Source organism: Mirounga leonina, unplaced genomic scaffold, assembly GCF_011800145.1.
Source record: "Mirounga leonina isolate KUSES-001 unplaced genomic scaffold, KU_Mleo_1.0 Mir_201, whole genome shotgun sequence".
Lineage (NCBI taxonomy): Eukaryota > Metazoa > Chordata > Mammalia > Carnivora > Phocidae > Mirounga > Mirounga leonina.
In genome coordinates, this window is record NW_023270504.1 from 24,767,171 (window position 1) to 24,781,070 (window position 13,900).

Sequence of the window (13,900 nt, forward strand, 5' to 3'; positions counted from 1 at the left end):
TGCCACCCCCCTCCCCCTGCCCCGGGAAAGCAGGAGACAGGTTAAAAACAGAAGCGCGACCGTTTCTTTATTAAATTATACAAAAAGGGGAGGAGAAGGGAGGGGGGCAGCTGTGGGGCTCGGCCCCAACCCTGGCCCCACCCCGGCCTGGCGCTGTCTGAGAGAAGGGGATCTGAGGGAGACCCAGGGATCAGGCAGGGTAGGGATGGACAGGACAGGAGGCTGGGATGCAGAGGTGAGGAAGGAGAGGCTACCAGAGGAGGGGTCGGGGAGGGAGGGAGAGAGCAGGGTCAGGGAGAGGAGCGATTGGAGACCAGCTGGGGAGCTCAGATGGAGCAGGTCAAGAGGTGGAACAATGGCAGAGTGAGAATAGAAGGGGCAGTGTCTGGAGAGGCGGACATGAGAAAGGCTGGGGACAAAGAGGGTGGCAGCTCTGGTGCAGGGTCCAGAGCCAGGAGCCAGGTGAAGAGTGGCTGCACTCGTCTGTTCTCACCCCCACCTCCAGGCCTGGAGGGGCCTCCCACCCCCAGCCCATTGGCAGGGGGCTCATGCCGACGCCCCATTTTCTGTCTTCTGCCGCTTGGGATCCGCTTCATCCTGTGGAAGGAGAGCTGGGGTTAGCTGCAAAATGGGAGAGGGACCTCCCCCTGTCCCTGCCCTGCTCCAGCCCCCACCCGTGCACCACAGGGATCCAGGTCCAAGTCCAAAGGACTCCCAGCCCCTGCTGCATCCCTGACAGCCCCTCAGGCCCCACAACCCAGCCCAAACCTCCTCTTCAGCAGCTCTCTTCAGCGCGGGCCCTTCGTCCTCATCTTCTTCTTCTTCCTCATCTGAGGAGCCAGAAACGGGTCATTGGGGAAGGGCAGGAAGCTCTGGCACAGACCCCCTGTGGTCGCCCTCAGCCCTGCTTCAGGTCTTCAAACCCACCCTGACTCTGTTCCTTTGAGCCCAGCCTCCCCTGCGCCTCCCCACCTTCTTCTTCCCCTTCATCCTCCTCCTCTCCGTCCTCAGCAGTTTCTTCTTCTTCCTCCTCAGCTCCGTTCTCTTCCTCCTGTGGGGACCGGGGGTGAGGGGGTGAGGGGCGAGGGAGCGGCGTCAGACTGGTCGCGTGCCTCCACCACCACCAATGGCAGGGGTGCAGGGGCGTCGGGACCGAAGGGTGGGAGGGGCCAGAAGGGTGGGAGGGGCCAGAGCGGAGGCAGGACCCAGCGCCCCCCACCCCCAGGTAAGTGGAGGGGAACTCCGAGTATCCTCCACCTGACCCCTCCGCACCTCCACCACTTCTTTCTTTCGCTCTTTTCGGCTGGCCTTCTCCTCCACCTTCTCTTTCTTCTCCTTCAGGTCCTACAAGAGAGAAAGAGGTCACCTTCCTGTCACCACAAATGAGCCGCAGCCGGTCCCTCTCGCCCCGTTCTCCCTCTGCAGTGATCTTAAGAGGACCGTGAGAAGGAAGGAGTTGGCTACAGCAGCTCAGAGGCAGAAGAGAGGTCCCAGGGTCCACAAGGCCACAAGGGGGCTGGGACCAGACACCATCCCCAAGACTCAAGGGAGGAGGGAAAGTGATGAACACAGAGGAATGGCCGGCCAACGTCACTGCTCATCACTCCCATCAAGTTCTCCAAAACCTCACGGGCTGAAGAGTTCAGCTCAGCAAAGCAAATCCCCTCCATCTGCTCACAGCCCCATGCCCCACCCCCTCTTGAGGTCCCTCCGCCTTCCTGGCCTGCCCCCTCCCGCTGCCTGCCCTGCTCTGCCTTTTGTCTACCTCTGGGGCCTTTTCCTGAGTACTCTCTCTCCTGGGCATCTCTCCCAGCTTCCCCCTCAGCCTCCTCGAATGCCTTTGTTTCTCTGTCCGTGTGTCCCCCTACTCCTCAGGCTCCTACGTGGCCAAACACGACGGGAACAGGGGAGCACCCTAGCATGATGCACACCTACTCCAAACCAGTTCGAGTAGTTTCTTCCTCCCTACACCCGGCGGGTGGTGTGGTGTGCCCGTGGTGTGTGCACTGGCATGGTAGAAGGGTAGAAGTAACCACTTCCAGGGGGAATGGCAGTACAGGAGGATAAAGGCAACATGGAAGGGAGAGGGTACTGGCCATGGTAGATGAAGACAAACAAGGTCTGCGTCCGGGCTGGGATGAGATGAGATGGTAGATGGAGAAGGTACCTGTCTGGAGTACCCTCCCTCCTTCACCCCAGGAGCCCAGCGGGCACACCTTTAATGTCCCATTCTGCTATAGCAGACGGGGATGCTCCTGGGTCCCTTCTCTCTGGACACCACACGGGCTCTTCCAGTTTAGATTCCAGTCCTCTTCCCAACCCCCTCCCCAAGCGCCCATGGCAGGCGCCGATCAACTGTGGATGTCCCTGTGTGATCTGATCTGGTGTTGGTGACAACTCTGCGTATCTGATTCCATGTGGATGGAAGTTTTTTCTTTTTTTTTTTTTAAAGATTTTATTTGAGAGAGAGAGAATGAGAGAGAGTGAGCACATGAGAGGGGGGAGGGTCAGAGGGAGAAGCAGACTCCCTGCCGAGCAGGGAGCCCGATGTGGGACTCGATCCAGGGACTCCAGGATCATGACCTGAGCCGAAGGCAGTCGCTTAACCAACTGAGCCACCCAGGCGCCCTGGATGGAAGTTTTCTGTGTGAGTAGATCACCCTGGAGGGTGTGTCCTTTCTGGACCAGGATCAGGGACAGCAGTAGGGGTTGGTGCAGAATGGTTGACCTGGAAGGACACCCAATTCCCTTCTCCCTTTAAGGGGAACACAGGACACAGGCCTCTCTCACTCTAGCTCCGTTTCTTCCTGCCACTTCCCTGTCCTCATTTCTTGGCCACATGGTCCATAGGGCATTCCTACCACCTGGTAGGCTTTCCCCTGCATGCCAGGCCTGGAGAGCCAGGAGCTGGTCGGCTTCTCTCTGGGGGCCCCAGCACCAGGTCTGTGCTGCCCTGGCCTGAGTTTCCCATCCAGGCTGACAGAGGGAGGGAGGGAGAATTCTAGAGCAGGGAGGGAGGGAGCCTACCAGAGACCAAAGTCCAAGGGGCCGGGCCCTCTCCTCCCCTGTCCCGTCCTTCTGGTCACTGTCCTTCCATGATCCCTTTTCCAGGAGGGTATGTGAGCGAGGTCTTGTGCTAAGCAGCTCTCTGGCCTCATTTACTCAACACAGGCCCACACGCTGACACAGGCTGACACCGATTCACACGCCCGGCAACAGAGAAGCGCCCCCGAGATCCGGAGACACATGGCCCGGTGTTTGGGCATTCTGGCACACACTCTCGAGACCGCACAAGAGGGCAGTGGAGCCTCTCGGCACTCACAAAGCAGCAACATGGCTCCAGAACATCCCCGTCTCCACATGCACACATGTAACTGACACGGGCAGTCCCACACACTCGCTGGATTTCAGACATACAAAGACACCTACTCAGCGAAGTCACATGCCACCACACAGCCCACCGGAGGGCCCCACGGCACACCTTATCGGCTCTCACACATAGCCCCTCTCTGCCACTGCCTTTAATCCCGTTGGTGGCCCCCTTTCACTTCGGGGGGCCTCTAGGAGACCTCTGTGACCTCCTCAACAACCAACCCCACCCCCCACCAAAGTCGGGCTCCCAGCCCCCAAACGCTGGCCGAATTAATTTCCCAAAGCGATACTCAGCAGGTTCCCTAGGGAAATTAGAGGAAGGCTGGAAGAGAAGCAAGGGCAAAGGGATGGGGCCAGGGAAGGGAGCCGATGAGAGCAAGGACGGCTCGATGCAATGCCATGCAACGCTGAGCTTCAGCTTTCTCGAAAGCGATTCTCGCCCCCTTCATGATTTTTAGGAATCCAAGACTCTTTAAGTGTGTGTAGGGGGTGAGGGGGAGAGGCTGGAGGAGGCTATGGAGAGAAAAGAGAGCTGAAGGCCAATGGGGGAAGAAATGGATACAGACGGAAGGAAAGGAGAGAAGGAGAAAACAGACGGAGGCAGTAGCCGTCCGAGAGGTTGGGCCTCGAGGGGAGGGGCCCGAGAGCAGAGCAGCCTCCCGGGAGAGTCCTGTTTACTCTGGAGGATGTCAAACCGCTTAGCAGAGGAAAGGTGAGGTCAGACTGGAAGGAGAGACGGGGAAACGGGGCGCGGAGAGAGGGAGCGGGGGAGGGGCACGGTAAAGTGAGCCGCGGCGCGCTCCGACGGGAAGCGGACGGGGTAGAGGCGCGCGAGCCGGAGCCGGGGAGGGGTGGGGACGGCGGCGGGGGCCGGGCGCGGGCAGAGCGGCGAGGCCGGAGCCGCGGCGCGCCGCGCTCAGGAAGCTAGAGGGCGCTGGCGGGAGCCGCGCGAAGCGGGGTAGGCAGCGCCGGGCAGGGGAGGGAGGGGGTGGGGAGGGCGGAGTGGGGTCCGCCGGGACCCGGCGCCGGGGCAGCGTGGGGCCGTCGGGGGCGGCGTGGGGCGCCAGACGGTGCGGAGCCCGGGGGTCGCGCCGGGTTCGGGCCGCCGCCGTCCCCGCCCGTACCTTGGCGCTCAACTCGGCCGCTGCCTCCACGCTCTTCTCCGACATGGTGCCGGGGCCGGGGCCGGGGCTGGCGGGGAGCCGGGGTCCCGGGGCCGGGACGGAGGGGCCCTGGACGGCGGAGGGTGGCCGCGGCCGGAACCTGGCGCGGTGGCGGCGGCGGCGGCGACAGCGGCAGCGGCGGCCGCTCAGCAAGCTGGGTCTCTGGAAGAGGCGGCAGAGGCGCGCGGGGTGGGGCGGGGGTGGGTCTGGAGCGGAGACCCGCAGGGCTGCGGCCGTCCGGAGGGCGGGCGGAAGGGCGGTGCGGGCGGTGGCCGGCGCGCTCCGGCCGCGGTCGCTCGGTCCTCGGCTTGCCGCCCCCGCACCAGCAGAGCTGCCGCCGACCAGCCGCTGCCGCCCCCGGGCAGGGAACCCGCTTATAAAGGCGGCGCTGCCCGACGGGAGGGGCTTCCCAGGGGTGGGGCTGGCGGGAGCGGGGAGGAGAGGAGAGGGGAGGGGGATGAAAGCGGAGGTTGGCGAGGTGGGGATAGGAGGATGAAAGCGAGGGGAGGGAGCGCGCGAGAGGCGGGAGGGAGGACAGGACCAGGAGGGGGAAATGGAGAGACTGACGGTCGCGGAGAAGGGAGTGGGGCGAGGAGGTGGGAAGGGGTGGGGTTCCTGCGGGGAGGGACCTCTCCGAATCCCGACCTACTATCTGCGAAAGTGGAGTCTGTCTTTTGGGGGCGGACTGGAGGGCTGGCCAGAATCCGACTGACCCTCCCCACCCCCACCCCCAAGAAACCCTGAGATTTTGCCAAGGGATGGGGTGGGAAAAGCAGATGGAGAGGCCGGGCAGGTATTTGAGAAACCAAAAGCTTAAAGAAGAGGAAGAGGGTGGCGGGGATACTTCCACATCACGCTGGCTTTCCCCTCTCGTCTTGCATCTCGTTTCTCTGGGTGGCCTTAAGAGGGGATGGGAGGGCCAAAAGGGCAACCCACCCTCTGTCCTGCCCGAGGCTGACTTTTGTGAACCCGCCTGGGTTCCTCCCTTCCTGGATCTTTCTGGAGATCTAGAGGAGTCAGAGGCCCTCCAGGCTCCTTCATTCTCTTCCATCTTGGACCGCTCTTATTCGCCCATCTCATCTCACTCGTCTTTGCCTGGTCTTTTTCTCTTCATCCCTGCTCATTCATCTGTACCCAGACCCCTCCCTCACAACCACTTATCCTTCACGTCTCTCATTCTTCTGTTGCCTCTTCTCCACTTCTCATTCCCCTCTTCAACCCTCCCATCTCTGATCTCCTTCCCCCCTGTCCGGGACCACACTGTTCCTGTATCATTTGAGTCTGACACCTGGCCCTATACCCTTCGAAGATTTCCCCCTATTCTTCTCTTCAGGTCCTGATTGATCTTCTACGTTTTCCCTCTCTTTGCTTTTCTCTTTCCTCTGCTGCCATCTTCCCCAGCCTTTCTGGATTGTATTTGCCTCCTTTGCAAGGTCTGGAGTTCCCACCCCACCCCGTTCCACTCATCCTCAGTTCCTGGCCTGCAGTCTCAGTATCTTTGGATCATTTTGAGAAGCTTGGGGGTTTCAGGAGCTGGGTGTATTAATGGTCAGGAAGGTGGATGGAGTGGAAGGCTAGGGTTTGGAAAAAGATATCCTTGGTGTGTGTGCCCTCCCATATTTGTCTATCATTATCATTATTTGTCTTATCATTTTCATTTTCTTAACAAGAAAGACACACTGATCAATCATCATCATTTGGTATCTGAGTGCTTAAATATGCCATCTTTTGGTCCTATGGTGTTCACACCTCCCAATTTCTCTTTCCCACTCTTCCTATCAGTTTCTCAGTCTGCATCTCTTCAAAAATCTTGGAGCCCCACCCAGGTTTTTCCTTGCCGGACTCTGATCATCTTTCTCTGAGATCTTTCCATCTCTATCTCAGTCTGTTTCTCTGACTCACTCAGGGATGTCTTTAGCGATCTCGGACCCTCTCCATCTCTGTACTCTCCTGCTTCATTTCTCTCCCTCTCCCCTCTCCTTTACCCCCCACCCAGTCTTCCTGTCTCGCTCCCTCCCGTCAGTCTCTTTCCTCTCCCTCCCACCCTCCTTTCCTCTTCCCCTTCTCCACCTCCGAGCCCCGCCTGCCGTCTCGGACACCCTGCTGGGCTCTTACCCTGTTGCCCTGGTAACCGCCCCCCACTCCGGTCACCTCCACTCCCCTCCCCCCCCAATCACCGCTACCAACAACCTCCATCCACCTTCCTCCTATTTTTCCTGAGAGCCAATAGAAACACTGTTGCCAGGTGGAATGCTCATTTGAATCAGCCAATCCAGGAGTCTAACTGCTTGCCCTGCCTTATATGGGGATTTGAGGAGGGCCACTCCCCCCACTCCAGCCCCACAGGGGACCAGCCCCTCCACTGTCCTTTCTCCCAGCCCTGGAGAGAGCCTGGGACCCTCCCTGTCACCCTCGTATAAGGGCCTGGCCTCCCATTTCTCAAACTGGGACCACCGGGGTTAGCGTGGGGAGTGGGCCGGACTGTGGGCTGGGCCTCTGGGCTGGGGGTGGGAATGAGGTGTGATTAGGAAGGGGAGGCGGAGGGAGCCGGGAATTTTGCCCAGGGAGGGGTGTCTGGGAGCGGAGGCAGCTGCAGTGGAAAATTCCAGGGAGATGGAGAGGCAGAGAATGGGAATCCTGCCCCAAGGCCCAAGGGAGTGCCTTGAGAATCTAAGAGTTTGGACACTAGGGTCCCGAGGGACCACAGGAAAAAGATCCAGGAAGCAGAAGGCCTGGATCTAATTCCCTTCCTGCACAGGGAGAAGCATCTCTTATCCTTTCCTGCCTGGTTGGACAACAGACCCGGCCTCCTGACGTCTGGGCTTCATGAGAAAGAAGCTAGAAGTGGAACTTGGGATGAATTTGGAGCGAGTGGGATGCTGAAAGCCTAACCCCATAGTCCTTAGGGTTATTGTCTGGGCCTCTGGGGCCAGTGGTGGTAAATGATGCCAGCTTGTGTGTGCTCCTTCCAGAGAACTACTTCTGGGACCTTGTAGAGGCTTTCCTATTCCTAGAGTTCCATTACTCCTCAGTCCAACTGAGAATTTCTCCCACTAGTTGAATGGGGAAACCTGGTGCTTCTTACACATTTTCTGGAGGTGGGAAGAAGGAAGCCAGTTGAGAACGAGGGAGGCATGAGCCCCCTGGAGACCATGACTGCTGGCCTGACATCCTAGAGATTTAACTCACTACTGTGTGAAAGGTGTTCAATCCTAGCTCTTGCCATCTCATTCTTAAGTGAATTCTTCCTTGTCTCCAGCTTCCTGAGTTTTTTCAGCTTGCCTGTTTTTCTGATAAGTTAAGTGCTGAGGAAGCCCTGGTGATCCTTGGAGGCACTGGACGACAGAAACCTGAAAGTTGAACCTCCCCACTCCTCACTGTACTTTTTTATCCCCATTCCACTTCCAGTATAACTCATTCTCTATTCTTCATTTTTCATTTTCTTTTTTTTTTTAATCTTTTCAAAATTCAGGTCAGTGGAGAGTTAAGAGGAGAGGGACTCCTAGAGAGAGACCTAAACCAGCCTAAATTTGATCATGTTTGCGTTTGTTGCCTGCAGGAGTGTTCCTTAAGAGAGCCTCTTCACCACACTCAGGCACATCCATCAGGAACACTACCCTGTCATATTGTATTAAGTAGAGGTAAACTTTTTTCATTCTCAGTTTTCTTTTTGCCCTCTGCACCAAGCTTGAACTCTTGCACTTCAACAAACTTAGGGAGCTCCTCCTCAGTGTCAGACACTGTGCTATATGATGGGGACACGAAGCTGAAAAAGAGATGGTCCCTGCCCTCAAGGAATAGATGGAGAGAGCTCAAAGTACAGCCTGGAAAGGGACAGGCAGGGGTGCCTGGGTGGCTCAGGCAGTTAAGCATTGGCCTTCAGCTCAGGTCATGATCCCAGGGTCAGTGGGGAGCCTGCTTCTCCCTCTCCCTCATGCCACTCCCCCTGCTTGTGCTCTCTCCGCCCCCCACCCCTGCCTCAAAAAAATAAATAAATAACATCTTTAAAAATTAAAAAACAAACAAACAAACAAAAAACCTTTGAAAAGGGACATGCATCCAGCACTCTTTCCACCAGGCAGACAGCCCACTGTCTCCATGGGTACACTTTTCTAGAATGCCTCCCGGATCTCTCCTGATTTTACAAATCCTTATACATTGTTCCCAGCTCGGAACAGCCTCCCGTGGTTCCTCCACCCTTACTGATTGTCTCCTTCTCCTGTGCCTAATAAGTACCACGATGCTGGGCACCAAAGAGGAAGAGCTCAATAAATCATTGACTTCGTAGCCCTGACACACCATTTTGGCCTCATTCGCAGAGCCCTCTCAACATCCTCTCTTTGAGTAGCCCCCCTCTGACTTGGAATCTTGTAACTACTGATGTGGTGGCCACTGTCTTTTATGCTATCATCACAACCAAAAGTTACGTGGCTTTCCTACTTCCCTGGGAATCCTCTCCCCAGCAAAAAGAATTGGTTTTACCCTCCTACGTCTCCTCCAGATGTTCCGATTGGCTTTCTAATTCTCCACACCCTCTTCCTGACCTCCTTCATTTTTAGACCGAGCATAGTTGCCACTGCCCTCCTTTCAATTTCTCCTCCTTGCATACGCTTTTCAGCAAGCCTTCACGGGCCTTCAGAAAAGTCCGGAAGGAAGATCACAATCTATAGATGCTTTCTGGCTCTGCCCAATAAAATTTACTGTGACGATGGAAGTGTTCTATATCTGCACGTTCCAATACAGTGGCCACTAGCCATGTGTGGTTACTGAACCCTTGAAATGTGACTAGTGCAGCTAAGGAACTGCATTTCTTAATGTCATTTAATTTTAATTAAATTTAAATAGCCACCTGTGGCTAGTGGCTACCATATTGGACAGCAGCACCACTTTAGACCTCAGCCATAAACTGTCTCTTCTTTTTCCACCTTCTTGCCCTTCTCCATCCCCAGTGTTCTGTGGGTAGAATGGCGAGAGCAGCTCTGGCTGCCGTGTTGAAGGTCATCTGGGCCGCTCTTGTCATATACTTTACTGTAGGTGCAAGTCTGTCCAGGGTTCCCACACTTTTAAGGGTTAAACAGACCAGGTGCCTGAGGCAGAGGACAGAGAATAGAAATGAAAAGTCTAGGGGAAATATTATCTGGAGTGACAGTTAGGGACTCCTTTTGCCCAGAGGGTAAAAGACGGAGGGAGGACTCAGGAACCAGGAGGAGGCAATGACAGTGGTGCCTGAACACTTCCAGGTGACTCCAGTCTCAGGGGTCCTGTTCTTACCCTTCACAGTCTCCCTTTGCGATTCCACATGGACTTTCCTGGTTTTCGGTCCCATTGCCAGCAGAAACTTCTAACGCCAGGGACTCACGATCCTCCACCTCTAGCGCTGAGACTCCTTCCCTTCTGGTCATCAATCCCTCGATGCTCTGGAGCTCCTCAAACCCCACATGATCCAACTGAGATTCTCTCACTTTCCAGTTCAGTTAAAGATACTATCCTCCACCCATTCATTCCTGCCAGGAGGGTCACCCAAGACCACCTTTTCTTTCCCTCCCCAGCTCCTTTGCATCTGACTTCCTAAAGATTCCTTGAGTGCCTCCCCTTCTCTCCAGACTCAGTCCTGTCTCTGTTCCAGGGGTCAACATCACGTGCTGACTTAATTCATTCGAGTTTCCAACCATGATTTAAGAATTTGTGTATCTTGGGCGCCTGGATGGCTCAGTTGGTTAAGTGACTGCCTTCAGCTCAGGTCATGATCCTGGAGTCCCTGGATGAGTCCTGCATCGGGCTCTCTGCTCGGCAGGGAGTCTGCTTCTCCCTCTGACCCTAACCCCTCTCATGTGCTCTCTCTCATTCTCTCTCTCTCAAATAAATAAATAAAATCTTAAAAAAAAAAAAAAGAATTTGTGTATCTTCAGCACTTACCTCCCCACCCGGCATATGGTAGAAGCTCAACAATGTTTCCTGAAATGCATAAACTGACTTTCTACCTAAAATACAAATCGACTAAAAAATAAAAATAAAATAAAATACAAATAGACTATTGTCATTTCCCTACATAAAACCTTTTGATAGCTTCCCCAGGCCTATAGGATGAAGTCCAGAAGTAAGCAGGGCCCTTCGAGGTCTGGTCCCTTTAAGCCTAACCTATATACCCTTATCTCTCAGCACTGTTCCCTCAAAAGTTTTGCTTCATCAATGTTTCTACTCCTTACAATTCTTCCCAAATGGAGCATACCTCTGTGCCTTTGCATTGATCACATTTCCTGCTTGGAATGCTCTCCTGGCTTCCCCACCCCAGCCCCCAAGTCACTCACTCCCTCTTCTGAACCACATTTACCCTTTTTTTTTTCTTTAAGATTTTATTTATTTGACAGAGAGAGACACAGCGAGAGAGGGAACACAAGCAGGGGGAGTGGGAGAGGGAGAAGCAGGCTTCCCGCAGAGCAGGGAGCCCAATGCAGGGCTCGATCCCAGGACCCTGGGATCATGACCTGAGCCGAAGGCAGATGCTTAACGACTGAGCCACCCAGGTGCCCCTTTCCCCTTTAATATACATCTTTCTACTGCAGCCTTCATCACAGGATTATAATCGATTCCATGTTGCCCGCCCTCACTAGGCTGTGAAGCTGGTTGGGCAGAGACCACACCTTCCTTGCCTTTTTATCCCCAGGCCCTAGCACTACGCTGGCACAGAGTAAGAGCTCAGTAGATTTTGACATGAACTGTCACACGGGTATAGCTCAAACTTCAGCCCTTAATGTCCATGCTAATCACAAGGTCTTTTGCCCCTTCTGGATATCTTCTTGAAAAGATCAGACAATAGGAAGTTCTTAAGACTTAAAACTTCAAATTCTAAGCTGACCATTCACATTAGCATATCCACTCAAGATGGTCTAACAACTAATACCTTGCGGTCAAAGTGGGTATGGAATTCACTTATTTCTACATCTCCTCCTACTTTAGATGGTTAGCTGCTAAAGGTAAGACCATCTGGGTCAGTTATCCCGTGTAGCCACATGATCAGGATCTTACAGCCAGATACGATTTCAATATATTCAGTATATTCTCAAATCAGTACTTGTATATGGTCATTTCTTTTTTTTTTTTTTTTAAGATTTTATTTATTTGACTGAGAGATAGAGAGAGCACAAGCAGGGGGAGTGGCAGGCAGAGGGAGAGGGAGAAGCAGGCTCCCCGCTGAGCAGGGAGCCCGATGCAGGGCTCGATCCCAGGACCCTGAGATCATGACCTGAGCCGAAGGCAGACGCTTAACGACTGAGCCAACCAGGCGCCCCTCTTTTTCTTTTTTTAAGATTTTATTTATTTATTTATTTAACAGAGAGAGACACAGCGAGAGAGGGAACACAAGCAGGGGGAGTGGGAGAGGGAGAAGCAGGCTTCCCGCCGAGCAGGGAGCCCGATGCGGGGCTCCATCCCAGGACCCTGGGATCATGACCCAAGCCAAAGGCAGATGCCTAACGACTGAGCCACCCAGGCGCCCCTCTTTTTCTTTTTTTTTCTTTTTAAGATTTTATTTATTTATTTGTCAGAGAGAGAAAGAATGCACAAGCAGGGAGAGAAGCAGGCAGAGGGAGAAGCAAGCTCCCTGCTGAGCAAGAAGGCTGATGCAAAGGCAGATGGTTAACCAACTGAGCCACCCAGGTGCTCCAGAATGGTCATTTCTTTCTCATTTAGGTGTCCAGGTCAAAAAATCTTGGACTCATTCTTGACTCTTCTCCCTCATACCACATCCATCCATCAGCCGATTCTGTTGACTCCATCTTCAAAATATATTTAGAATCTGACCACTCTTCCTCTGCTGTTTTGAATCTACTCTTAAGGCATCACAGGGTCTCACCTGGATTATGGCAACAGCATGCTAATAGGTCTTTCTGTTTCTGCTGTTGTCCCCCCAATAGTCTATTCTCCATACAACAGCCAGAGTGATCCTTCTGTAGGTCTTACAAAGTCCCACATGATCTGGCTTCCTTCTTTCACTGTGACTTGTCTCTTACTACTGTTCTTCCTTTCATTCACATCAGTCTAGTCACATTGGCTTCTGTGTCGTCCCTTGAACACACTAAGCATACTTCTGCCTCAGGGCCTTTGTACTTACTGTTTCCTCTGCCCAGAATGCTCTCACCTCAGCTTTCCTGAGCTTGTTAGGTCTCTGCTGCAATGTCATCTGATCAGTGAGGACTTCCCTAGTCACCCTAAAAAGCAACTACCACTTCCCAACCAATAGCCTATTCCTCTGTCCCCCTTCTCCCGTGCTTTATTTTTGTCTATGTCACTACTGTATCTCCAAAGCCAGGAATATTACCTGACACATAGTAGGCATTCCATAAATATTTGTTGAGTGATGTGGATATGAAAACAAGCTGAAAAGTTGATTTTTAAAAAATGCTCTTGAGGGGGGTGCCTGGGTGACTCAGATGGTTGGGCGTCTGCCTTCTGCTCAGGTCGTGGTTCCAGGGTCCTGGGATCGAGCCCCGCGTCAGGCTCCTGGCTCGACGGGGAGCCTGCTTCTCTCTCTCCCTCTGCCTCCCCACCCCACCCCATGCTCTCTCTCTCTCTGTATCTCTGTGTCTCAAGTGAATAAATAAAATCTTAAAAAAAAAATGCTCTTGAGGGGCACCTGGGTGGCTCAGTCATTAAGCATCTGCCTTCGGCTCAGGTCTTGGTCCCGGGGTCCTGAGATCAAGCCACACATCTGGCTCCCTGCTCTGCGGGAAGCCTGCTTCTCCCTCTCCCACTCCCTCTGCTTGTGTTCCCTTTCTCGCTGTGTCCCTCTCTGTCAAATAAATAAATAAAATCTTTAAAAAAAATGCTTTTGAGTCACTTTTTAATCTTACTCTGACCTGGTGTCCACAGTACAACTCAATCTAGGGCAACTCAGCACTAATTTTCAGGTTTTTTCTCTCTTCCTTAAGACATATGCCCGTATTCATACACACATACACTCAGTCACACCCATTCACTTTGGCTCAGGCAGGAAATCCAGTCTCCCCTAACTCGCACATCATTGCCCCATCCTCACTCTGTTCCAGTATCTAACTGTCTTGGGATTGCCCCAAATGTATGACCTCACATCTAAAGAGGGTCCCTTTTCTGGCCCAGCTCTACTCTCACAAGGACCTTCTGACTTTGACTCCATCCGATAGAGCAGCGAATGTTAAGAACCACGTTGTTTCTCTTCCTTCCCCAAATCCTATCCTCCTTCCTTAAACCTCACTACTGGCAGGGCCCACTCTCCCTCCTACAACTTATACAGGACACTCCAGTGACTCAGAAATTTCTGTTCTTCAGAGTTCATTGGACAGAGAAGGAAGGAAGGAAGGAAGGAAGGAAGGAAGGAAGGAAGGAAGGAA

General features: G+C 53.9%; 1 protein-coding gene across 1 annotated transcript; it reads right to left on the minus strand.

The window, feature by feature from the left end:
• Positions 1-41: 41 nt before the first annotated feature.
• On the minus strand, positions 42-5,649 carry PTMS (parathymosin). The gene is made up of 6 exons (XM_035027851.1): positions 5,621-5,649; positions 4,497-4,956; positions 1,273-1,344; positions 973-1,051; positions 769-830; positions 42-597 (listed from the first exon to the last, which is right to left on the minus strand). The coding sequence occupies exons 1-6, from the start codon at positions 5,647-5,649 to the stop codon at positions 547-549; spliced, it is 753 nt and encodes a 250-aa protein (XP_034883742.1). The 3' UTR covers positions 42-546.
• Between the last annotated feature and the right edge of the window lie 8,251 nt (positions 5,650-13,900).